Source organism: Ranitomeya variabilis, chromosome 2, assembly GCF_051348905.1.
Source record: "Ranitomeya variabilis isolate aRanVar5 chromosome 2, aRanVar5.hap1, whole genome shotgun sequence".
NCBI classification, from domain to species: domain Eukaryota; kingdom Metazoa; phylum Chordata; class Amphibia; order Anura; family Dendrobatidae; genus Ranitomeya; species Ranitomeya variabilis.
The window spans coordinates 22,929,715-22,954,204 of NC_135233.1; the positions used below are offsets into that span (position 1 = coordinate 22,929,715).

Consider the following 24,490-nt stretch of genomic DNA (forward strand, 5'->3'; position numbering starts at 1 on the left):
TTCTTGAGCTGTGGTCAGGGATTCCTTCAGGACCTCCAGATTTTGCCTCATCGCAGTCAGCCTTTCCTCCACTGCCGGAACCGGAGAATTAATTGGAGACCTAGGTAACATACATGGATGATAACCCAGATTGGCAAAGAAAGGTGTAAATTTAGTGGAGGCGCTCTGAGAATTATTATATGAAAATTAGGCTAACGGCAGCAACTCCAACCAATCATCCTGGAGATGGCTGACATAGCATCTTAGATATTGTTCCAGCATCTGGTTGGTACGCTCAGTCTGACCATTTGTCTGGGGATGGTAAGCAGAAGAGGGACAGACATTAATATTGAGTGCAGAGCAAAACCCCTTCCAGAATCTTGAAGTGAACTGTACTCCACGGTCAGAGATGATCTCATCCGGAACCCCATGCAACCGAAAGACATTTTGTATAACCAAGTTCACTGTATCTTTAGCTGAGGGGAGGCCGGTGCATGGAACGAAATGAGCAGCTTTAGTCAGGCGATCAACTACCACCATGATTGTATTCATGCCCCCCGATGTAGGCAGCTCCACAATAAAGTCCATTGATATAGACCCCCAAGGGCGGGACGGAACAGGTAATGGTTGTAGAAGACCCGTAGGTGCCACATGAAGAGTCTTGTAACGGGCACATACCTCGCAAGAGAGAACATAGTCCTTGGTATCCTTCAGGCAAGTTGGCCACCAGAAGAATCGGCTCAGGAACTCTTGTGTCTTCTGTACCCCCCTGTGACCAGCCAACTTGGAGTCATGTACCAACTTGAGGATCTAAGAGGAATGTGGAAACCACAAGAAGAACGACCATACAAGAAAACTATAAACAATAAGAACAACTCTTTATTAAATATGAACATTAAAATATACAGTGAAATGTACAAAACACAATACCTAGGACAAAAATAGGACAAAGATGGAGGAAATGACACAGGTCACAGCACGATTACTACTGTGTAAATGTAAAGACGTGCAGGCCCAACATAAACTCCCTCAATATGAAATATGTATAGGTATGGGGAGTGGACACCACTAAAGCAAGATGGCTATGGTAAAAATCACAATAAAACATATGATCTCCGTCCCCCTGAATGCCCCACCAAATGATAGATGTCCCTCGTTCAAGAGGCTACTATATAAAAATATGTTAATGGTTCAAATATAATGATAAGCATATCCAGGGGAGACTCACAGTCAAAAACCAACCATTGCCGCATTTATGTGACATCCCACCAAACAAAGGACCAGGGTGATATCAAATATGACCCATATAGCAGACAGCACACACACAGCGGTCCGCTCATCGGACACTTGTGCATGTACCGCCTTGGACCAGGTAAAATAATATATAGGTACGCAGTGTGTGCTGTCTGCTATATGGGTCATATTTGATATCACCCTGGTGCTGAGGTGAAACAGATCTTAAGCCGATCAAAAGCTTCTTGAGCCTGTGATAACCACTTAAAGGGCTTTTATAATAATAATAATAATAATTTTTATTTATATAGCGCCAACATATTCCGCAGCGCTTTACAACTTATAGAGGGGACTTGTACAGACAATAGACATTACAGCATAACAGAAATCACAGTTCAAAACAGATACCAGGAGGAGTGAGGGCCCTGCTCGCAAGCTTACAAACTATGAGGAAAAGGGGAGACACGAGAGGTGGATGGTGACAATTGCTTTAGTTATTTGGACCAGCCATAGTGTAAGGCTCGGGTGTTCATGTAAAGCTGCATGAACCAGTTAACTGCCTAAGTATGTAGCAGTACAGACACAGAGGCTATTAACTGCATAAAGTGTATGAGAACACGATGCAAGGAACCTGATTATGTGTTTTTTTTTTTTTCTATTTTTAATAGGCCACACAGGGATAGTTAGTTTAATGCGTTGAGGCGGTAGGCCAGTCTGAACAAATGCATTTTTAGGGCACGCTTAAAACTGTGGGGATTGGGGATTAATCGTATTAACCTAGGTAGTGCATTCCTAAGAATCGGCGCAGCACGTGTAAAGTCTTGGAGACGGGAGTGGGAGGTTCTGATTATTGAGGATGCTAACCTGAGGTCATTAGCGGAGCGGAGGGCACGGGTAGGGTGGTAGACTGAGACCAGAGAGGAGATGTAGAGTGGTGCTGAGCCATGGAGTGCTTTGTGGATGAGGGTAGTAGTTTTGTACTGGATTCTGGAGTGGATGGGTAGCCAGTGTAATGACTGGCACAAGGTAGAGGCATCGGTGTAACGGTTGGTGAGGAATATGATCCTGGCAGCAGCATTCAGGACAGATTGGAGCGGGGAGAGTTTGGTAAGAGGGAGGCCGATTAGTAGAGAGTTACAATAGTCCAGATGGGAATGAATAAGAGAAACAGTAAGAGTTTTTGCAGAGTCGAAAATAAGAAAAGGGCGAATTCTAGAAATGTTTTTGAGATGCAGATAAGAAGAGCGAGCCAGTGATCGGATGTGGGGGGTGAATGAAAGCTCGGAATCAAGGATGACCCCAAGGCAGCGGGCATGTTGCTTTGGAGTAATGGTGGAACCGCACACGGAGATGGCAATGTCAGGCAAAAGTAGGTTAGTAGAGGGAGAGAACACGAGGAGTTCAGTTTTTGACAGGTTCAGTTTCAGATAGAGGGAGGACATGATGTTAGAGACAGCGGTAAGACAATCACTGGTGTTTTCTAAGAAGGTCGGAGTGAAAGCAGGAGAAGAGGTGTATAATTGGGTGTAGTCAGCATAGAGATGGTACTGGAACCCAAATCTACTGATTGTTTGTCCAATAGGGGCAGTATACAAAGAGAAGAGGAGGGGGCCTAGGACTGATCCTTGAGGAACCCCAACAGTAAGGGGAAGGTGAGAGGAGGAGGAACCAGCAAAACATACAGTGAAGGATCGGTCAGAGAGATAGGAGGAGAACCAAGAGAGAACGGTGTCCTTGATGCCAATGGAGCGGAGCATAGTGAGGAGGAGCTGAAGATCCACAGTGTCGAATGCTGCGGAGAGATCCAAGAGAATTAGCATGGAGTAGTGACCATTAGATTTAGCTGTTAGTAGGTCATTAGAGACTTTAGTGAGGGCAGTTTCAGTAGAGTGTAAAGAGCGGAAGCCAGATTGAAGAGGGTCGAGAAGAGAGTTATCTGAGAGATAGCGGGTAAGACGGGAGTGGACCAGGCGTTCCAGGAGTTTAGAGATGAAGAGAAGATAAGAGACAGGTCTATAATTAGCGGCACAGTTTTGGTCGAGGGAGGGTTTTTTAAGTAATGGATGTATGATGGCATGCTTAAATGAGGAGGGAAAAATACCGGAAGTGAGGGAAAGGTTGAATATTTTTGTTATGTGAGAGGTGACAGCCGGGGAAAGGGACTGGAGGAGATGTGACGGAATGGGGTCACTGGTGCAAGTGGTCGGGCGAGAAGATGCAAGGAGCCTGCTTACTTCTTCTTCAGTAACTGGTTCAAAGTCAGAGAGTGAACTAGATGCAGTGGGGGAAGGAGGACAGTGCCTGGTATGAAGAGATTGGGAGATGATTTCCTGTCGAATGTGCTCAATTTTTTCTTTGAAGTAATTGGCCAGATCGTCAGCGCGGAGATCTGCTTTTCCTTCTTTGTCAAGGAAGTAGATAGATCACTACAAACTGGTCCAACAAATCTCTGAAAATGTCATTAGCAAGGTGTTGAAACGTTGCAGGGGTTTTACAAAGCCCGAAGGGCATCACAAGAGATTCAAAGTGTCCATACCAGCATCTGAATGCTGTCTTCCACTCATCCCCTGGACGAATACGCACCAAATTATAAGCCCCACGAAGATCCAGTTTAGAGAACACCTTAGCATGGCGGACTCTTTCCAGTAATTCGGGAATCAGAGTCAAAGGGTAACGGTTTCGTATGGTTACCTTATTGAGTTCCTGATAGTCAACACAGGGTCTCAGGGTCCCATCCTTCTTCTTAACAAAAAAGATAGGTGCCCCTGCTGGTGAGGAAGAAGGGCGTATGAAGCCTTTGGCCAGATTTTCATCAATATACTTCTTTAAGGCTTGAAGCTCAGGTGCCGCCAAAGGGTATACGTTACCAAAAGGAATAGCTGCCCCAGGAAGCAACTCCATGGGACAGTCATAATGCCTGTGTGGAGGAAGCTGATCTGCATTCTTCTTGTCACAGATGTCAGAGGACTCTTTATATGCTGGAGGTATAGAAAATACCTGTACATGTGGTTCCGTAGCCGTGGACTCAGGGACAGCTACTGTTAGCGCTGAGTTGCACCTTGTTGGGAAGATAATCTCCTTGGTCTCCCAGTTGATAATTGGGTTCTGAGTACGCAACCAAGGAATGCCTAAAATCACAGGAAAATGAGGAGAAGAAATTAGGAAGAAAGAAAGTTGCTCCTGATGATTAGGCTCCAACAAAATTTCAAGGGGTACGGTCTCCTGATCCACAGGCCCAGAGATTAAAGGTGACCCATCCACTGTTTTCATGGTAATTGGAGAGGCTCTTTGCTGAATTTCAATACCATGTTCCTTGGCAAATGCGATATCCATGAAATTGCCACCTGCACCAGAGTCAATCATAGCTGCACTGGAAATCCACTGTCCTGAACACAGGATCTTAATAGGGAGAGAACAGTGAGAGTTCTTTTCCTTCAGCTCCTTGGGGGGTGAAGTCATAGAAAGTGAATGGAATACAGTGTTTAAAGGCAGGCTACATTCAGAGATGTCAGATTCATCATCACAGTTGTCATACTCCCCTATAGCTGCTAGCACCTTGTTAGGCCGTCTAGGACACTTAGGACAATTAATCAAGAAGTGGTCAGACTGACCGCAGTAGAAGCATAGACTTTCATGAAGGCGATGCTCCCGCCGCTCATTGATCTCCCGCCTCTGAATGGAATCAATTTGCATGGGCACTTCCCCAACCTCCCGAGAGGTTTTACCTGCAGGCTCTTTGGAAGGAAGGGAAAAGTTAGAAACACGGTTATATGCAGCAAATTTCTCCTGCCTACGCTCAGTAAGGCGAATGTCTATGCAAACACAATGCTGTATAAATGTCTCTAGCTCTTTTGGTGACTCAGAGCGGGCTAGTTCATCTTTTACAATACTAGACAGACCCCTTTTAAAAATAGGCAATTGTGCATAACTGTCCCAATTGGTATCTACTGCTAATCTCCTGAATTCAGTGGCATACTCAATAACAGAACGTTTAGCCTGGTGTAAAGACAACAAAGCAGATTCAGCGGTTGCACGGCAATTAGGGTCATCAAACATTAATGCCATAGCGGCCAAGAAATCATCCAAGTTATTTAATCATGGGTCACGAGACTCAATCATCGTATTCGCCCAGGCGAGCGCTCGTGAGGTCAGTAGCATTATTACACACAATACTTTGGATCTATCAGTAGGAAAACGGTCAGCATGCACATCAAAATATAGCATACATTGATTCACAAAGCCATGAAATTTGTCGCAATCACCATTAAATCTGAATGGGGGCAACTTAGGTGGGCTAGCTGGTGGCGGTTGCCCAGAGGGTAAAGTCACTTTTGCAGCTATTTGCATGCTTATGTCCTGAAAAGCCCGTCCATACTAGGACTCTATGCCAGCAAGTTTGTTTTCGTGGGCTGCCATGCGGTTGCTTAAGTCCTGCAAAGTTTGTCCAAACACTTGTTGATTGTGTTCAAAGCTTCCAAACTTCTTTTGCAGACCTTCCACATCTTTCTGCAGTGATCTAATTATGGAAAACACCTGCTCTAATCTGCTTTCTGCAGTCATTGTTCCAGCAGTCTCCTTTTTTTATGGCTAGAGTATCCTGTAATAATTATAGGGGATAACTCAGGAGACTCTTTGCGTGGAACAAGACAACTACAGGACACTGTTTTATAAGTGGTAAAGTCTGTATTATCACACGGTGATTCAAACAGGTGCAGAGAGAAACTCAAGTCCACAACACTTGGTGCAAATAATAAACTCAGCTTAGCAGTCTATAGGAAACTTCAGAGGGAAATGCAATCAAGCAGAAAGTCTATGAAGCATAGTTATTCTTGAGGAAACTTGACACGAATAAATCCTTGTCTTAGTCCAAACACAGATAGATATGCTTATAAGGCAGTTCAAATCATATCTTAGCTCAACCAGGGAGGCCTGTTTAATAGTCTCAGGTTATTGCAGAGCAGCAGAAGCTTACATGTCCAGCAAATGCAGATGAAGTAAACACAAGCAGCAGATGAAGGAGGATTACTGGAAACTTGTGTATGCAGCAGGAACTCAGAGCAGAGTAGCAGGATCACCACACAGGTTCACAGGAGCAGGTATATAGCCAGGGAGTAATCAGAGGTCAGGAGCTGGATGCAAGGCAGAATACTCTAGCACAGACTGAAGGCTGGGGTGGTTTTATAGCAGGAAGACACAGTGCACATGAGACCAAAGACGCCATCTTGGAAAAGGGCAGTAATGCACAAAAGGTAAAAAATGTTCAGAGTCCTGACACTGGGCTTCCATAACACCTCAGCAGCGCCACAGGCTGATCGCCTCCATGCCACGCCGCATTGATGCAGTAATTGATGCCAAAGGAGCCCCGACCAAGTATTGAGTGCATTTACTGATCATACATTTCAGTAGGACAACATTTCAGATCATAAAATCATTTTTCCCGTTGGTGTTCTACAGTATTTTAATTTACTGAGATAATGACTTTTGGGTTTTCATTGGCTGTAAGGCCTCTTTCACACTTCCATCTTTTAGCTCCCGTCGAAATCCATCGATTTATGAAAAAACAGGATCCAGCAAATTTTTCTGCTGGATCCTGTTTTTTCCCATAGACTTGTATTAGCGACGAATTGTGACGGATGGCCTTCCGTTTCATCCGTCGTGCACTAGATCCATCGGAAAATCGCTGTCCATCGGGCGGAGAAAATGTTCAGAGGAACATTTTTTGTGCACGTCGGAAAATCGCTCAGCGATGAATCCTGCGCTGCCTGTTGTTGGCTATAATGGAAGCCTATGGGCGCAGGATCCGTCACTGACTGTCAAAAGCAGGAATCCTATTAGAATAGAAGAGTTTCACTTTTTGTATTGAAGAACTGAAATAAATTAACTTTTTGAAGATAATTTTGTGAGAAGCATCTGTATGTGTGTAATGCATCAATGCCTGTATGATGTGTCAGAATGCACCTAATGGCGTTAGGGGAGCTGAGGGATAGGCACCGGCTGTGTTAGGAGTTTTTGTATCTTCAGGTGGGGCCTGATGAAAAGTTTTCGAGGGGCCCAAACACAAGCCCTGCACTGTCAGTGTTCACCCCTGAGCTGATTGCTGGGGGTCCCACATACAGGGCTTTCCTTTAGAGGACCCTCATAATGTGCAGACAACCCTGAGCTCATGCACTCTGGGGGTCCCAGGTCTTAGCAAGACCCTTATAGTAACATGAGTGGTCTTCACTACATGTGCGGCCATTCCTACAGTACGGAGGAGCGCGGCGGAGCACTTTGTGATTCTGTTTAGTTGCATCGTGGAAATATATTCATCACGCCTGGAACTCATTGCCTCCAAGCCAAGCAAAATTAAATCTGCCATTTTATGGCGAATTTTGATAACGCGCTCTCCGCAGAAGACATAATGTTTGATTTAAAAACTCTGGGATGGAGGGAGAGTTTCTCGGTCATTACGAGCCGGGCTTGATTATTATGGGAATGTTCGGGTGCGGAGGATGGGACATTAGCCGGAGAACATGTCGCATTTTACATCTTCATTTCCACACTGTAATTTCAGAGTGTGAGTATATTAACAGCGCAATGTTCTTTCCACATTTACTCACCGACTGCTAAGTATCACTTGGATTCAGGTGTCGAAGAACAACTCCTGCTCCTGTCATAAACCTGCAGAGATCTCTCTGGTCTGCGCTTTACTACAGTGCAGTAAAGCACAACACTTAAAGGGATATGGGCTAAAATTAAGTTAAGGACTTAAGGATGACAGACTGCAGAGGTGGCTGGTGTCCTAAGCAAAAAAGTTATAAATTCTGCCCATACACAGAGAGTATTTTTAATTACTTCTCGACAATTGACGTGCAGATACTTCATATGTCAGGTCCCTGTTCCGGCAGATGATGGCTGTGCTATTCAACCATCATCTGCCTCTAACAGCCATGGGTGGTGCCGAGCTCAGCCCACTGCTGTTAACCAGTTAGCTGCTGCTGCTGTCAATCTATGAAAACAGTGTCACGAATCATGCTTGGATTTGTGGCAGCTCTGGTTCTGCTATAAGTTAAATGCAGTTTTTTTCCTTTCAGGCCAGCAAGGGTCAATGTCAGTTTTCATGCTGGCAGCTGCTGTCTTGCTAGTCAGCTGATGTGGGTGATGATTTCTTCCACCATCCTTTAAATGGTCACCTGACGTATCAACTGACTTTTGGTACCATAGTGTATCAGTTGCTTGAAGTCCTTTTTCCATATCTTCTGCTGAGTGGAGCTTGAAAGCTAAGTTTTCTTATCTGTCTTATTGACGCCTCTCCATTATTAACCTGGCTTAATGTCACCTTACATTAGCAAGGTGACATTAACCCCTTTGTGATGGTGTGATATGTTATGTGGGTATCATTTTGTGTATATTTATATTTTACTGATTATCATGGTGTTCTCTGTCATGATCTCCATGGCCAGAGAACTAGCATAAGCCTCTATAGGAACAAGCTCTTGGAAGATGTAACTGTACTGACCATGAACTAAACCTACCGCATCATCTAGAAGTAGCCAGGTAGCATGTCCTACTTTTTATCCCTATATGCCCAGCGCCGGCCGGAGAACTAAATAATGCTAGCAGAGGGAAATATAAGACCTGACTCACCTCTAGAGAAATGCCCAAAAGGAGACAGAAGCCCCCCACATATATTGGCGGTGATATGAGATGAAACAACAAACGCAGCAGGAAAATAGTTTTAGCAAATTTGAGGTCCGCTTTCTAGATAGCAGAAGACAGAAAGCATACTTTCATGGTCAGTAGAAAACCCTAACAAAACACATCCAGAAATTACTTTAGGACTCTGGCATTAACTCATAATACCAGAGTGGCAATTCCTGATCAACAAGAGCTTTCCAGACACAGTAACGAAACTGCAGCTGTGAACTGGAACCAAAATACAAAAACAAAACATGGACGAATGTCCAACTTATCTAGTAGATGTCTGGGAGCAGGAACAAGCACAGAGAGGCTTCTGATAACATTGTTGACCGGCAAGCATCTAACAGAGAAGCCAGGTTATATAGCGACACCCAGATCTAATCAGAACAGGTGAACAGGGAAGATGATGTCACAAGTTCAATTCCACCAGTAGCCACCGGGGGAGCCCAGAATCCAAATTCACAACAGTACCCCCCCCTCAAGGAGGGGGCACCGAACCCTCACCAGAACCACCAGGGCGATCAGGATGGGCCCTATGAAAGGCACGAACCAGATCAGAGGCATGAACATCAGATGCAGTGACCCAAGAATTATCCTCCTGGCCGTATCCCTTCCACTTGACCAGATACTGGAGTCTCCGTCTGGAAACACGGGAGTCTAGGATTTTTTCCACAACGTACTCCAACTCACCCTCAACCAACACCGGAGCAGGAGGCTCAACGGAAGGCACAACCGGTGCCTCATACCTGCGCAATAACGACCGATGAAAAACGTTATGAATAGAAAAGGATGCAGGGAGGTCCAAACGGAAGGAAACAGGGTTAAGAATCTCCAATATTTTATACGGACCGATGAACCGAGGCTTAAACTTAGGAGATGAGACCCTCATAGGGACAAAACGAGAAGACAACCACACCAAATCTCCAACACAAAGCCGAGGACCAACACGACGGTGACGGTTGGCAAAAAGCTGAGTCTTCTCCTGGGACAACTTTAAATTGTCCATCACCTGCCCCCAGATATGATGCAATCTCTCCACCACCGCATCCACTCCAGGACAATCCGAGGATTCCATCTGACCGGAGGAAAATCGAGGATGGAACCCCGAATTACAGAAAAACGGGGAAACCAAGGTGGCAGAGCTGGCCCGATTATTGAGGGCGAACTCCGCCAATGGCAAAAAAGCAACCCAATCATCCTGGTCAGCAGACACAAAACACCTCAGATATGTCTCCAGGGTCTGATTAGTCCGCTCGGTCTGGCCATTAGTCTGAGGGTGAAAAGCAGACGAAAAAGACAAATCTATGCCCATCCTAGCACAAAATGCCCGCCAAAATCTAGACACAAATTGGGTTCCTCTGTCAGAAACGATATTCTCAGGAATACCATGCAAACGAACAACATTTTGAAAAAACAGGGGCACCAACTCGGAAGAAGAAGGCAATTTGGGCAGGGGAACCAAATGAACCATCTTAGAAAAACGGTCACACACCACCCAGATGACAGACATCTTCTGAGAAACAGGCAGATCTGAAATAAAATCCATCGAGATGTGTGTCCAAGGCCTCTTAGGAATAGGCAAGGGCAACAATAATCCACTAGCCCGAGAACAACAAGGCTTGGCCCGAGCACAAACGTCACAAGACTGCACAAAGCCTCGCACATCTCGTGACAGGGAAGGCCACCAGAAGGATCTTGCCACCAAATCCCTGGTACCAAAAATTCCAGGATGACCTGCCAACGCAGAAGAATGCACCTCAGAGATGACTTTACTGGTCCAATCATCAGGAACAAACAGCCTATCAGGCGGACAACGATCCGGTCTATCCGCCTGAAACTCCTGCAAGGCCCGCCGCAGGTCTGGAGAAACAGCTGACAAGATAACTCCCTCCTTAAGAATACCTGTGGGGTCAGAGTTGCCAGGTGAATCAGGCTCAAAACTCCTAGAAAGGGCATCCGCCTTAACATTCTTAGAACCTGGTAGGTACGATACCACAAAATTAAACCGAGAAAAAAATAATGACCAGCGCGCCTGTCTAGGATTCAGGCGCCTGGCGGTCTCAAGATAAATCAAATTTTTGTGGTCAGTCAATACCACCACCTGATGTCTGGCCCCCTCGAGCCAATGGCGCCACTCCTCAAACGCCCACTTCATGGCCAAAAGCTCCCGATTCCCAACATCATAATTCCGCTCAGCGGGCGAAAATTTACGGGAAAAGAAGGCACAAGGCCTCATCACGGCGCAGTCAGAACTTTTCTGCGACAACACTGCCCCAGCTCCGATCTCAGAAGCGTCGACCTCAACCTGAAAAGGAAGAGTCACATCAGGCTGACGCAACACAGGGGCAGAAGAAAAACGGCGCTTAAGCTCCTGAAAGGCCTCCACAGCATCAGGGGACCAATTAGCAACATCAGCACCCTGTCTAGTCAAATCGGTCAATGGCTTAACGACATCCGAAAAACCAGAAACAAATCGACGATAAAAGTTGGCAAAGCCCAAAAATTTCTGAAGACTTTTAAGAGAAGAGGGCTGCGTCCAATCACAAATAGCTTGAACCTTGACAGGATCCATCTCAATGGAAGAGGGAGAAAAAATATATCCCAAAAAGGAAATTCTCTGAACCCCAAAAACGCACTTAGAACCCTTGACACACAGAGAATTAGACCGCAAAACCTGAAAAACCCTCTTAACTTGCCGGACATGAGAGTCCCAGTCATCCGAAAAAATCAGAATATCATCCAGATACACTATCATAAATTTATCCAAAAAATCGCGGAAAATATCATGCATAAAGGACTGGAAGACTGAAGGGGCATTAGAAAGACCAAAAGGCATCACCAAATACTCAAAGTGGCCCTCGGGCGTATTAAATGCGGTTTTCCACTCATCCCCCTGCCTGATCCGCACCAAATTATACGCCCCACGGAGATCAATCTTAGAGAACCACTTGGCCCCCTTTATGCGAGCAAACAAATCAGTCAGCAACGGCAATGGGTATTGATATTTAACCGTGATTTTATTCAAAAGCCGATAATCAATACATGGTCTCAAAGAGCCGTCTTTTTTTGACACAAAGAAAAAACCGGCTCCTAAGGGAGATGACGATGGACGAATATGTCCCTTTTCCAAGGACTCCTTTATATATTCTCGCATAGCAGTATGTTCAGGCACAGACAGATTAAATAAACGACCCTTTGGGTATTTACTACCCGGAATTAAATCTATAGCACAATCGCACTCACGGTGCGGAGGTAGTGAACCCAGCTTGGGTTCTTCAAAGACGTCACGATAATCAGACAGGAACTCAGGGATTTCAGAGGGAATAGATGATGAAATGGACACCAAAGGTACGTCCCCATGAGTCCCCTTACATCCCCAGCTCAACACAGACATAGCTCTCCAGTCAAGGACTGGGTTGTGAGACTGCAGCCATGGCAATCCCAGCACCAAATCCTCATGTAGATTATACAGCACTAGAAAACGAATAGTCTCCTGGTGATCCGGATTAATACACATAGTCACTTGTGTCCAGTATTGTGGTTTATTATTAGCCAATGGGGTGGAGTCAATCCCCTTCAGAGGAATAAGAGTTTCCAAAGGCTCTAAATCATACCCACAACGATTGGCAAAGGACCAATCCATAAGACTCAAAGCGGCGCCAGAGTCGATATAGGCGTCAGTAGTAATAGATGACAAAGAGCAAATCAGGGTCACAGACAAAATAAATTTAGACTGTAAAGTGCCAATGGAAACGGATTTATCAAGCTTTTTAGTACGCTTAGAGCACGCTGATATAACATGAGTAGAATCCCCACAATAGAAACACAACCCATTTTTCCGTCTAAAATTCTGCCGCTCGCTTCTGGACAGAATTCTATCACACTGCATGCTTTCTGGCGTCTTCTCAGTGGATACCGCCAGATGGTGCACAGGTTTGCGCTCCCGCAGACGCCTATCGATCTGAATGGCCATTGTCATGGACTCATTCAGACCTGCAGGCACAGGGAACCCCACCATAACATCCTTAATGGCATCAGAGAGACCCTCTCTGAAAGTAGCCGCCAAGGCACACTCATTCCACTGAGTAAGCACAGACCATTTACGGAATCTTTGGCAGTAAATTTCAGCTTCATCTTGCCCCTGCGATAGGGACATCAAAGTTTTTTCTGCCTGAAGTTCCAAATGAGGTTCCTCATACAGCAAGCCCAAGGCCAAAAAAAACGCATCCACATTGCGCAACGCAGGATCCCCTGGTGCCAATGCAAAAGCCCAGTCTTGAGGGTCGCCGCGGAGCAAGGAAATCACAATCCCAACCTGCTGTGCAGAGTCTCCAGCAGAACGAGATTTCAGGGACAAAAATAGCTTACAATTATTTCTAAAATTCTGAAAGCTAGATCTATTCCCTGAGAAGAATTCCGGCAAAGGAATTCTCGGCTCAGATACCGGAGCATGAATAATAAAATCTTGCAAATTTTGTACCTTCGTGGCGAGACTATTCAAACCTGCAGTTACACTCTGAAGATCCATTATTAACAGGTGAACACAAAGCCATTCAAAGATTATAAGGAGAGAGAAAAAAAAGAAAGACTGCAGCATAGACAGACTGGCAAGTGATCCAATTAAGAGCACAGAGGAAAAAAAAAAAAAAAAAAACTCTCAGCAGACTTCTTATTTCTCTCCTTTCTCAGCCAAGGATTTTAACCCTTTAGCGGGCCGGTCAAACTGTCATGATCTCCATGGCCAGAGAACTAGCATAAGCCTCTATAGGAACAAGCTCTTGGAAGATGTAACTGTACTGACCATGAACTAAACCTACCGCATCATCTAGAAGTAGCCAGGTAGCATGTCCTACTTTTTATCCCTATATGCCCAGCGCCGGCCGGAGAACTAAATAATGCTAGCAGAGGGAAATATAAGACCTGACTCACCTCTAGAGAAATGCCCAAAAGGAGACAGAAGCCCCCCACATATATTGGCGGTGATATGAGATGAAACAACAAACGCAGCAGGAAAATAGTTTTAGCAAATTTGAGGTCCGCTTTCTAGATAGCAGAAGACAGAAAGCATACTTTCATGGTCAGTAGAAAACCCTAACAAAACACATCCAGAAATTACTTTAGGACTCTGGCATTAACTCATAATACCAGAGTGGCAATTCCTGATCAACAAGAGCTTTCCAGACACAGTAACGAAACTGCAGCTGTGAACTGGAACCAAAATACAAAAACAAAACATGGACGAATGTCCAACTTATCTAGTAGATGTCTGGGAGCAGGAACAAGCACAGAGAGGCTTCTGATAACATTGTTGACCGGCAAGCATCTAACAGAGAAGCCAGGTTATATAGCGACACCCAGATCTAATCAGAACAGGTGAACAGGGAAGATGATGTCACAAGTTCAATTCCACCAGTAGCCACCGGGGGAGCCCAGAATCCAAATTCACAACAGTTCTCGTGTAGTATGAGTTATTTGCCAATTGATGAATGGCTGTTATTTGCCATCTGATATCAGCCCCCACATTCCTGTACTGTTATCTCTCCACAGGGTCAGTGAATAAACCTGTTTGCTAATATGCTAATGACATATTGAACTAGCTTGTTGAAACAATGACCCACTGTAGTGCCTTAATCCACCAGGCACCTTTGTCAGGTGTGGGAGGCCTGAAAACCACCCCAACCTGTCTGACTACTCCTGGACATAAGGAGGGGACGGGAGCTGGGGGGAATTCAGATCCTGTGTGGACCCATGAGGTGAAGACAGCACGTCAGAGAAAGAAGGGAATATGGACTGTTATCCTCTGTGCTGGATTGTTGGACTTTTATCCTGTTACTGAACTGCATTCGTGTTCTGGAATATTTTATCCTTTGTGTGGTGGATTGTATAAATGGACCTTTCGTACTTTTGCCTAAATAAAGGTCTTGGGATTGTTCACTATTCTCTCGCTCAGTTGATTGTGTGATACCGGAGAAGGAACCTGTGACACCCTTATTACCCCATATCCCACCGCTACTCGGGAGCGGGAAGAGAGAGGCTAAGTGCAAGAATAGGCGCATCTTACAGATGTGCCTTTTCTGGGGTGGTCCCTCTCTGGGCTATTAATATCTGCCCTCAGTCACTGGCTTTCCCACTCTGGTGGAGAAAATTGACCGGGACCCAAGCCAGTTTTTTCCATGATTTAACCCTTTATTTTAACACCTAGAGCTCCCAAATTTTGCACACACACACTAATAACATTATAAGTGAGGAATATGTAAAAAAAAAAAGAAGGGATATGAAATGGTTTACTGTATGTAACCATGTATCATATCCTGTCGGGTTTGATAAGGAGATAGCAAAAGCCGACAATTGAATTACCGGCTTTTCTGCTGTCTAGCTCTGTATGAAATCTAAATATACATATATGTGTCTCGCTGACATATATATATATATATATAGAGAGAGAGAGAGAGAGAGAGAGACTGTATATATGTTTTCACGAATATTTGAGCCCATGGATCCATTCTATGTCCATTTTGCAAGCCGGAGAGAAAATCTTGCCACACGGATGCCATACGGATGACACACGGATAATTTTTGGAGAAAAAAATCGCATCCTCGCATTGAATACGGATTACTGTTCAGGAACTTTTTTGCATATCGTAACGGACCATATTTTGATACGATAGGTGTGACCCCGGTCTAATACTGCGTTACTCTTTCCATTGCAATCATTTTATAACGGTAATATAGTTTTGTGTCATCAGGGATTGGCTCTTTTTTGTTTCTATTGTTTTGCATGTATTTTTTTTTTCATTCTTTCTTTTACAATTACTTTTTTATCGTTATTTCCGCTTTCCCTTGTAACCGGGGCAGACACATATTGTTCCCAGTTACCAGTCTACACAGTCAGGCCGTCCTAGTAATTGGACCATGACGATCAGATGTAACCTGTGGCAAAAACCTGCAGCAAGTGTCTGTTTATCCTGCAGCGCCTCTGCAGGGGAAATGGAGCATTGCACAGGTTTTATTGGGATGTCAGCATAAAGTACGGATGTTCCGGGTCCTCCGGATGCAGAGACGCTCTTTGTAGCCACTTCTATATTATGGCAAAATGATGAGAGTCCTCATCAAAGCCCTATGTACAGGGATAAAAGCAATGTGGTTTCAATTCACTGCCAGCAAGCAGAGATACATCACATGGTAAGGATTTTTGCATCTGTACATTTACATAAATTCGTCTTGTGACTTTTATTAGCCTCAGGTGATAACGTGGGATGACAACCCCCAATATCTATAGAGAGAAACGGTACAACCCCCAACATCAGACTAACTACTACCTAATCTACAGACTGCGGCATCTGATCCACCGCGGGTTTATCTGACATAAAACAGAAACGATTTATTCATCGATTCAGTTTTATAGGTAAACACCTCAGGATGAGATAATGAGCTTCAGAGAGAAACGTTCATCACTCCGGAGCTGCAATCCCAGTCATCAACATTTTACTACATTATTGCTTCCTGCTGTCAGCAGATTATTAGGATGCAGACAGCACAGAATCATGGGAAGGCGACTGGGGGCCACGGGGCTGGGGGCCACGGGGCCGGTCCGCTACATAGCATTCTCATTACCTATCTATTATCTATCTATTATCTATCTATCTATCTATCTATCTATCTATCTATCTATCTATCTATCATCTATCTATTATCTATTATCTATCTATCTATCATCTATCTATTATCTATCTATCTATTATCTATCATCTATCTATTATCTATCATCTACCGTATTTTCCGGCGTATAAGACGACTGGGCGTATAAGACGACCCCCCAACTTTACCAGTTAAAAAATAAAATCTTCTTAAAAGTCGGGGGTCTTCTTATACACCCTATGTCGTCTTATAGGGCCGGTGAATATGTGCCTTTTGGGGGGGGGGGAGTGATCCTGATGAGGACGAGGGGGCGTCTCACAGGAAAGTGAGTATCCCCCATTACCTTATCATAGCGCTGCAGCGTGGGGTCTCTGTGCTGGGAGCGGCGGCTGCTGTGCTGTGCTGTGCTGTGCTGTGGCGGCTCCTCTTCTGCAGTGTGGGGCCTCTGGTGCTGTGGGGCGGTGGCGGCGGCGTATCTTCATACAGTCGGGGCTCCTCCGGCATCTCAAAGACTGGAAGCCCCGCCGGCAACTCCATGGGTACAATGCGGTCAGGTGGCCTCCGGGAAAATGGCCGCTGCTCAGATTCAGATCTCGTCCCGAGATCTCGGGAGACGAGATCTGAATCTGAGCAGTGGCCATTTTCCCGGAGGCAGCTCAATAGGTGCGATGCGGTGGCCCGGCCGCTGGGGGCTGCGCATGCTCAGATTCAGATCTCAACGAGATCTGAATCTAAGCAGCGGCCATTTTCCCGGAGGCCAGCGCATTGTACCGATGGAGTTGCCGGCGGGGCTTCCAGGCTGAGATGCCGGAGGAGCCCCGACTGCATGAAGATACGCCGCCGCCGCCACCGCCCCACAGGCCCCACACTGCAGAAGAGGAGCCGCCACAGCACAGCAGCCGCCGCCGCTCCCAGCACAGAGACCCCACGCTGCAGCGCTATGATAAGGTAATGGGGGATACTCACTTTTCTGTGAGACGCCCCCTCGTCGTCATCAGGATCACTCCCCCCCCCACCCACCATATACACCCGGCGTACAAGGCGATTCCCGGCGTACAAGACGACCCCCGACTTTTAAGAAGATTTTCAGGGGTTAAAAAGTCGTCTTGTACGCCGGAAAATACGGTATCTATTAATCTATCTATCTATTATATATCTGTGTATCTATTATGCATCTATTATCTATAGCTATTTATCTATTATCTATCTATTATCTAGCTATCTATTATCTATCAATTATCTATTATCTATTATCTATTATTGTTCTATCATCTATCTATCATCACACCTGCACTCCTGCCATAATGAAGATTTCCTCCTATATGATTACCGCCATCATCTGAATCCTGTGATCACCAGCAGATCAGACCCAGTGGATTGAACACTTTATAATGATCATGTTTCAATAACAGAACTATCTCTGATCATAGTGATTGATAATCCCCAGATAAAGCCTCGCCTACATGTCCCCTGCACAATACCTGCATCACCCTCCCCATAGGCAGTACGTCTCTGTGCGGCACTTACCGTGCTTGGGTCTGGCGCCATTGTATGAAAACACTTCCCTCATAATCCAGGAAATATTCCAGGTGTAAAAGTTCAGAGGATTACTAGACGAGCTCTTCACATAATGAAAGCCTAGAACAGACAAAAACATGGACATCAAATCATTCCTATATGAAACAAAGGTATTATTTGCTCTGGAGCTGAGATCACCATACTGCTGTTACAGAGCTAACATCCCTAATCATTGCCTGCGGGTTCAGTGTCTGCACAGAGCTCTGGAGTATACAGGATGGACCTCGGGATCAGTACAGGATCAGTAATGTAATGTATGTACACAGTGATTGTACCAGCAGAATAGTGAGTGCAGCTCTAGAGTATAATACAGGATGTAACTCAGGATCAGTAATGTATGTACATAGTGACTGCACCAGCAGAATAGTGAGTGCAGCTCTGGGGTATAATACTGGATGTAACTCAGGATCAGTAATGTAATGTATGTACACAGTGACTCCACCAGCAGAATAGTGAGTGCAGCTCTGGGGTATAATACAGGATGTAACTCAGGATCAGTAATGTAATGTATGTACAGAGTGACTGCACCAGCAGAATAGTGAGTGCAGCTCTGGGGTATAATACAGGATGTAACTCAGGATCAGTAATGTATGTACACAGTGACTGCACCAGCAGAATAGTGAGTGCAGCTCTGGGGTATAATACAGGATGTAACTCAGGATCAGTAATGTAATGTATGTACAGAGTGACTGCACCAGCAGAATAGTGAGTGCAGCTCTGGAGTATAATACAGGATGTAACTCAGGATCAGTAATGTAATGTATGTACACAGTGACTGCACCAGGAGAATAGTGAGTGCAGCTCTGGGGTATAATACAGGAGGTAACTCAGGATCAGTAATGTATGTACACAGTGACTGCACCAGCAGAATAGTGAGTGCGGCTCTGGGGTATAATACAGGATGTAACTCAGGATCAGTAATGTAATGTATGTACACAGTGACTGCACCAGCAGAATAGTGAGTGCAACTCTGGGGTATAATACAGGATGTAACTCAGGATCAGTAATGTAATGTATGTACACAGTGTCTACACCAGCAGAATAGTGAGGGCAGCTCTGGGGTATAATACAGGATGTAACTCAGGATCAGTAATGTATGTATGTGCAGCGAAACAGACACAACAGTTGTGGGGACTTTCTGTAAGCACAGCAGGGAAGGACCACAACACACAGCGCTAGTAGGAAGGCACAGATTTCCACCTGCTAAGAGAACTCCGGAGGTGCCATTGGGCCGGCCGGACTTGCGCAGCCTGGTTATCCGGATTCCGGGCTGAGGACCGAGAGATCTTCAGTAAAGAGGTAAAGAGACAGCAACCTGGTGTCCTCGTTATTTACTGCACCGCACCCCCCCACAGCCTCACCACCACCATCATCTGTCCCATCATTTACTGTGCGCCCCTCGGCAGGGTCACGGACCGGGTCTAGCCACCGTGACAACCCCAGAGCAGAGACTAAGAGGCCCGGTACCGGGTACCCCTCGGCCCTGCGGCAGTGGGGGCGCTGCAAATTTGGCGTCACGAACAGGATCTACTTAAGCCTGAAGAATCAGGTCATGTGTGCCTTGGAACTGTGATTTACTGTGCTTGGACTGTACTTTATTGCAAAGACTGTGGATTGTCACTTGCCGCCAAAAGTTCGCGCCAAAACCGCCGCCATTGCAGCGTCACAGGGAGCGCAGAGGAAGAAGAAGGGCTTGCCATGGGAGGAGACTACCAAAGCGGCGCCAGAAGTAGCGACCGCCCCCTCCAACTCCTGCTGCGAGAGGACGACCTGCCCAGCAGCAGAGGAGAACCGCCCCCTGATTTGCAACGGCGGGAACGAGGTGAAGGAGGAGCCCGACCTCGGAGAAATGGCGGAGCCAGGTGCATGCGTTGCCGCCGAATGCCAGACAGCGACGATGAGCAGCAAGTGCCCGAGCAACGGCGAGGTGATCCCGGCTTGCCCTCACCCATCAGAAGCGGACTCGCGTCCACCGCCGGTGAGGGACCTGAACTCCTTGGAGCCGCCAGTGGAGGAGCCGAGCCTACCTATCCCAGCCACGGAACCATGGAGGGCGGAGTTACATCAAGAGGTGACTCCGGAGGAGCCGCGGTCCGGGCTGCAGCCGATTCCAGTGCCCTTGTCAACGGACCGGAGCGACATCGGTGGAATCACATCAGGCGCAGGTATGGACGGCATCCCTACTCCCCTGGCCGATTCTGCTCTCCCGACCGATCCGGCTCCCCTGACCGATCCCGCCCCTGTGACTGCTCCTCACCCCAGCAATGATCGTTCCTTCTTGGTGGAGCGGGTCATCCTTACCTCTAACGCGATGGGGAAGCTAGTGCCTCCGCTACCAACCAAGATGGGAGAACCCCTAGATGTGGGCCTAGACGGGGTGATCCTCCGGTGGGACACCCCCTGGACCGGGCCGGATGGGACCCGGGAGGATGGCCTCACCCTTGCGGTACTTACCTGGGAACAGTATAAGCAATGTCTAATACAACACTGGAAAGATCGAGACGAGACCGAACAACATGACATACAACGTAAGAAGTCTGCGCCCGGCAGGAAAGACGTGGTAAAGCGGGGAACTGTGCTGGCCTACCACCCGAAGAGGGGATGGGGCTCCATACAGGAACCGGGGCTATCCACTGATGTCTTTGTTACTAGCTATAACGTGAAAACCCCCTGCTGCAGTCGAAATGGCGACCCACTACAAAGGGGGGATCAGGTGACCTACACCCGTCATCGGAATGCACGAGGATGGTGTGCCCGGAACGTTTGACGGTGTGAACCTGAGAAAGCGCCCCCTGCTGCCTCGATCGTGACTGATCCCGATTTGCCAGACCTTGTCCCCATCACCACTGTATGCCTTGTAGCGGCTACCGAACTTGCAAGCAGGATTAGCCTTCAAATCCAGACCCCGGCTGATCTGATGGCATCTGAGAGACCAACTACCAGTGCAGGTGCAGCAGAGGCCGGGGAACGAAGATCAACCCCAGATTTAGAAGGATAAACCTCGATACCATGAATATGTACATAGTTCTTAACTGCTTGTTTGTTTCCTGATTTTGCTGCTGAACCCGTCCAGGGTTAACTTTTAAAGGGATTCCTTGTTGACCCGGGATCCCTATTGTTTTGTTTGATTTTTCTAAAGTTTTGCACAAAGTTTCCAGAACTGCCGCAATCATGAACAGTGCATGATACAAACTTCTTGTACATAGTTTGCACCTTATTAAAGGTGCTCCCTACTGGTTTTACTTCAAAAAGGACTCTTTGTGAAGATACCACACTGGAACCTTTGTTGAGTATGGACTGGTAGCTTGAGAAGATATGCTACCTCATAGAGACTTGGTCCCCTCTTAAAGGGGATGTTCATTTGATGCACATAAATGGTGATGATAATGTTTTTTATGAGAAAGTTATATGTATCCAACTAGTTAATTGTAAAGAAATGCTGATGATGTTCTCCGACAGAAAAGTGAAAGCTGAGAGAGAGGGATGCAGCGGGCCCGTGGGGGTAGACGTGGTGTCCAGCCTGCATGTTAGTGAGGAAGAAAGTGAGAAGAATTAATGTTCGATAAAAGAAACTGTTTTGATAATGTTGATAGATAGTGGGGATAGAAGGTGAACCCTGAGTCCTCAGAGGAGTCAGGTAAAAATGGCTCGGTGCTCTTAAACTGAAAGTAATGTTATGTTCTATACTGTGTATAGTAGTTGAAACTACTGAACGGGCTGAACGGGGCGGTCCTGCATAGAAGGGAGAGGCAGTAGGTCTGGTGCCGTTAGGACAGGCGGTCCTGCAGATTTTAAGAAGGAGAATGGAAAAGTTAAATTGCCTTATAATGTGAATATAAGAAGGTCTTTAGTGGATGCAGAGTGTATGTCCTTAAAGGCAATGTTAAATTATTGTTCAACAATTTTGCACTTAGTAGAATACCCGGTTGGGTAAAAGGAAAGTTAATTATAGCATGTTGCTATGATATTTAACCATGTTTGTAACGTTCAAGTGTCCTCACCTCCCATAAAGGGAAGCTCTGTTCAAATATGCTTATTGTTATTGCACTCAACAAAACTGTATGTCTTTTTGCTAACTTGTATTGTTGTTTTCTTCCCAGTCCCGGAGTACTGTGTTTAACCAGGGGGGAGTGCAGCGCCCCAGAGTCCTGGTCGTTGCAGTACTGTGGCTCCGCCACTATGGGGAGCTATGGTGCGTCTGATGGCACTGAAGGAGTTCATCTGATCAGGTATCACAGACACCAATACATTTCACAGCCGGGCCTCCGGGGGGAGCTAAGGGTTCTATTCACTAGGCCACTCCCCACCATAGTGGGTAAACTGGGGGTCAGGCAGGAAGTTAGAAGAGAAAGCTGACTGGGTTGGAACCAGGCAACACCTTGTGGCAGAGGGTGTTGTGGGGAAGATACAGTAGGGTCTCTGTCAGGGGTGGGATCCTGACAGAGGCTTGGCAACTTGAACGAACGTAACGGGACCGTGCCTGCTCCGGGTAGCGGCGGTGCCCAAGGAAGGATTAGAAGCGAGATAGATTGTGCTGAGTGAGAAACGAGATCAAGCAAAAGGAGAAATACCAGTAGGAGTCGTGCTGTAAGACCGAAGCAACATCCTACTGAGGCGCACTACCGGTGGCCGGAATGCCGAGGGAGTATCATAACATTCAGCTTCAAGCAATACTCCAAACAGCGGCAGGACAGTCAGTCTAAGGCGGGCTGTCTAACTTAAATCACCTATGCAGTCTTGGGGGGCAACTTGTGGAGAGGGGCGACTCTAGGGTCCCGGAAGAGCTCCGAGCCTACCCGTCAAACGGGTGCCGTCCCAACCAGAACACCAGGGAGGGACGGAGGATTAGCAGAACATCATCTAATCGAGTTGTGAGGGAACTTAAGAAACAGACACAACAGTTGTGGGGACTTTCTGTAAGCACAGCAGGGAAGGACCACAACACACAGCGCTAGTAGGAAGGCACCGATTTCCACCTGTGAAGAGAACTCTGGAGGTGCCATTGGACTGGCCGGACTTGCGCAGCCTGGTTATCCGGATTCCGGGCTGAGGACCGAGAGATCTTCAGTAAAGAGGTAAAGAGACTGCAACCTGGTGTCCTCGTTATTTACTGCACCGCACCCCCCACAGCCTCACCACCACCATCATCTGTCCCATCATTTACTGTGCGCCCCTCGGCAGGGTCACGGACCGGGGCCTAGCCACCGTGACAACCCCAGAGCAGAGACTAAGAGGCCCGGTACCGGGTACCCCTCGGCCCTGCGGCAGTGGGGGCGCTGCATATGTACACAGTGACTGCACCAGCAGAATAGTGAGTGCAGCTCTGGAGTATAATACAGGATGTTACTCCGGATCAGTAATGTAATGTATGTACACAGTGACTGCACCAGCAGAATAGTGAGTGCAGCTCTGGAGTATAATACAGGATGTAACTCAGGATCAGTAATGTAATGTATGTACACAGTGACTGCACCAGCAGAATAGTGAGTGCAGCTCTGGGGTATAATACAGGATGTAACTCAGGATCAGTAATGTAATGTATGTACACAGTGACTGCAATTGCAGAATAGTGAGTGCAGCTCTGGGGTATAATACAGGAGGTAACTCAGGATCAGTAATGTAATGTATGTACACAGTGACTGCACCAGCAGAATAGTGAGTGCGGCTCTGGGGTATAATACAGGATGTAATATATTTTAAGACTACAAATTACACAATGGAATTTGGAGTTTACCTTTAAGAAATGAGTAGTGTAATCCTCTAAGTAGTTGGTTTTTGGCTTTGGTTCACAATCCTTATTATTTGACCTTTCTGATGTGTTTTATATGCCCACAGAGGACAGTGAATCAATCTCAATAAATGGATAATGCAGTGTCCTTCAATCTGATAACATGAAATTTATCACTCAAAGTCAGTAAAATTTTATCTTGTGGCCTTTAGAATTTGTGGCGGTATAGTAAGAGGCCAGATGCAGTATACGGTATACACCACTGACTAGCGGAGACTGGATTTTGTACAGTGCGGGCCGCAATGCACAGACGCCCAGTTCTTGCTGACAGTTACTGTCGGGTCCGTGCGCCACTGCGTCCTATGATCGTCCGGCACGATCAGAGATCTGTACGCAGAATTACTGGAGACGTCCACGTAGGCGGCTCACACTGTCATGTAGGAATACTGGACCGTCGGGGATGATGGTGCCGCTTGTGTGGTGTGAGGTCACACCCGGATATATAGGGTCGCGCCTCATCACAGGGTGCAACCGGTCCGCATGGCTTCCACCATCACAGCCAGCAGCCAATCACAACCGGGCCTGTAACCCCCGCACTGCCGTCACGCTGTGGTGTCAGGTGATGTCCACACACGGCGCCATGTTGTTCTGTAA

The 24,490-nt window shown here is 46.5% G+C and overlaps 1 protein-coding gene across 2 annotated transcripts in view; it reads right to left on the reverse strand.

Annotated features, from left to right (window-relative positions):
• ALK (ALK receptor tyrosine kinase) overlaps positions 1-24,490 on the reverse strand; it is an 880,658-nt gene that overhangs the window by 662,999 nt on the left and 193,169 nt on the right. For both annotated transcript variants that reach the window (XR_013220998.1, XM_077282112.1), the window contains exon 2: positions 18,058-18,168. Coding sequence is in view for 1 of the 2 variants with exons in the window: in XM_077282112.1 (XP_077138227.1) it covers positions 18,058-18,168 (111 nt within the window). In the remaining variant the exon portion in view is untranslated. The remainder of the gene's footprint in view (positions 1-18,057; positions 18,169-24,490) is intronic.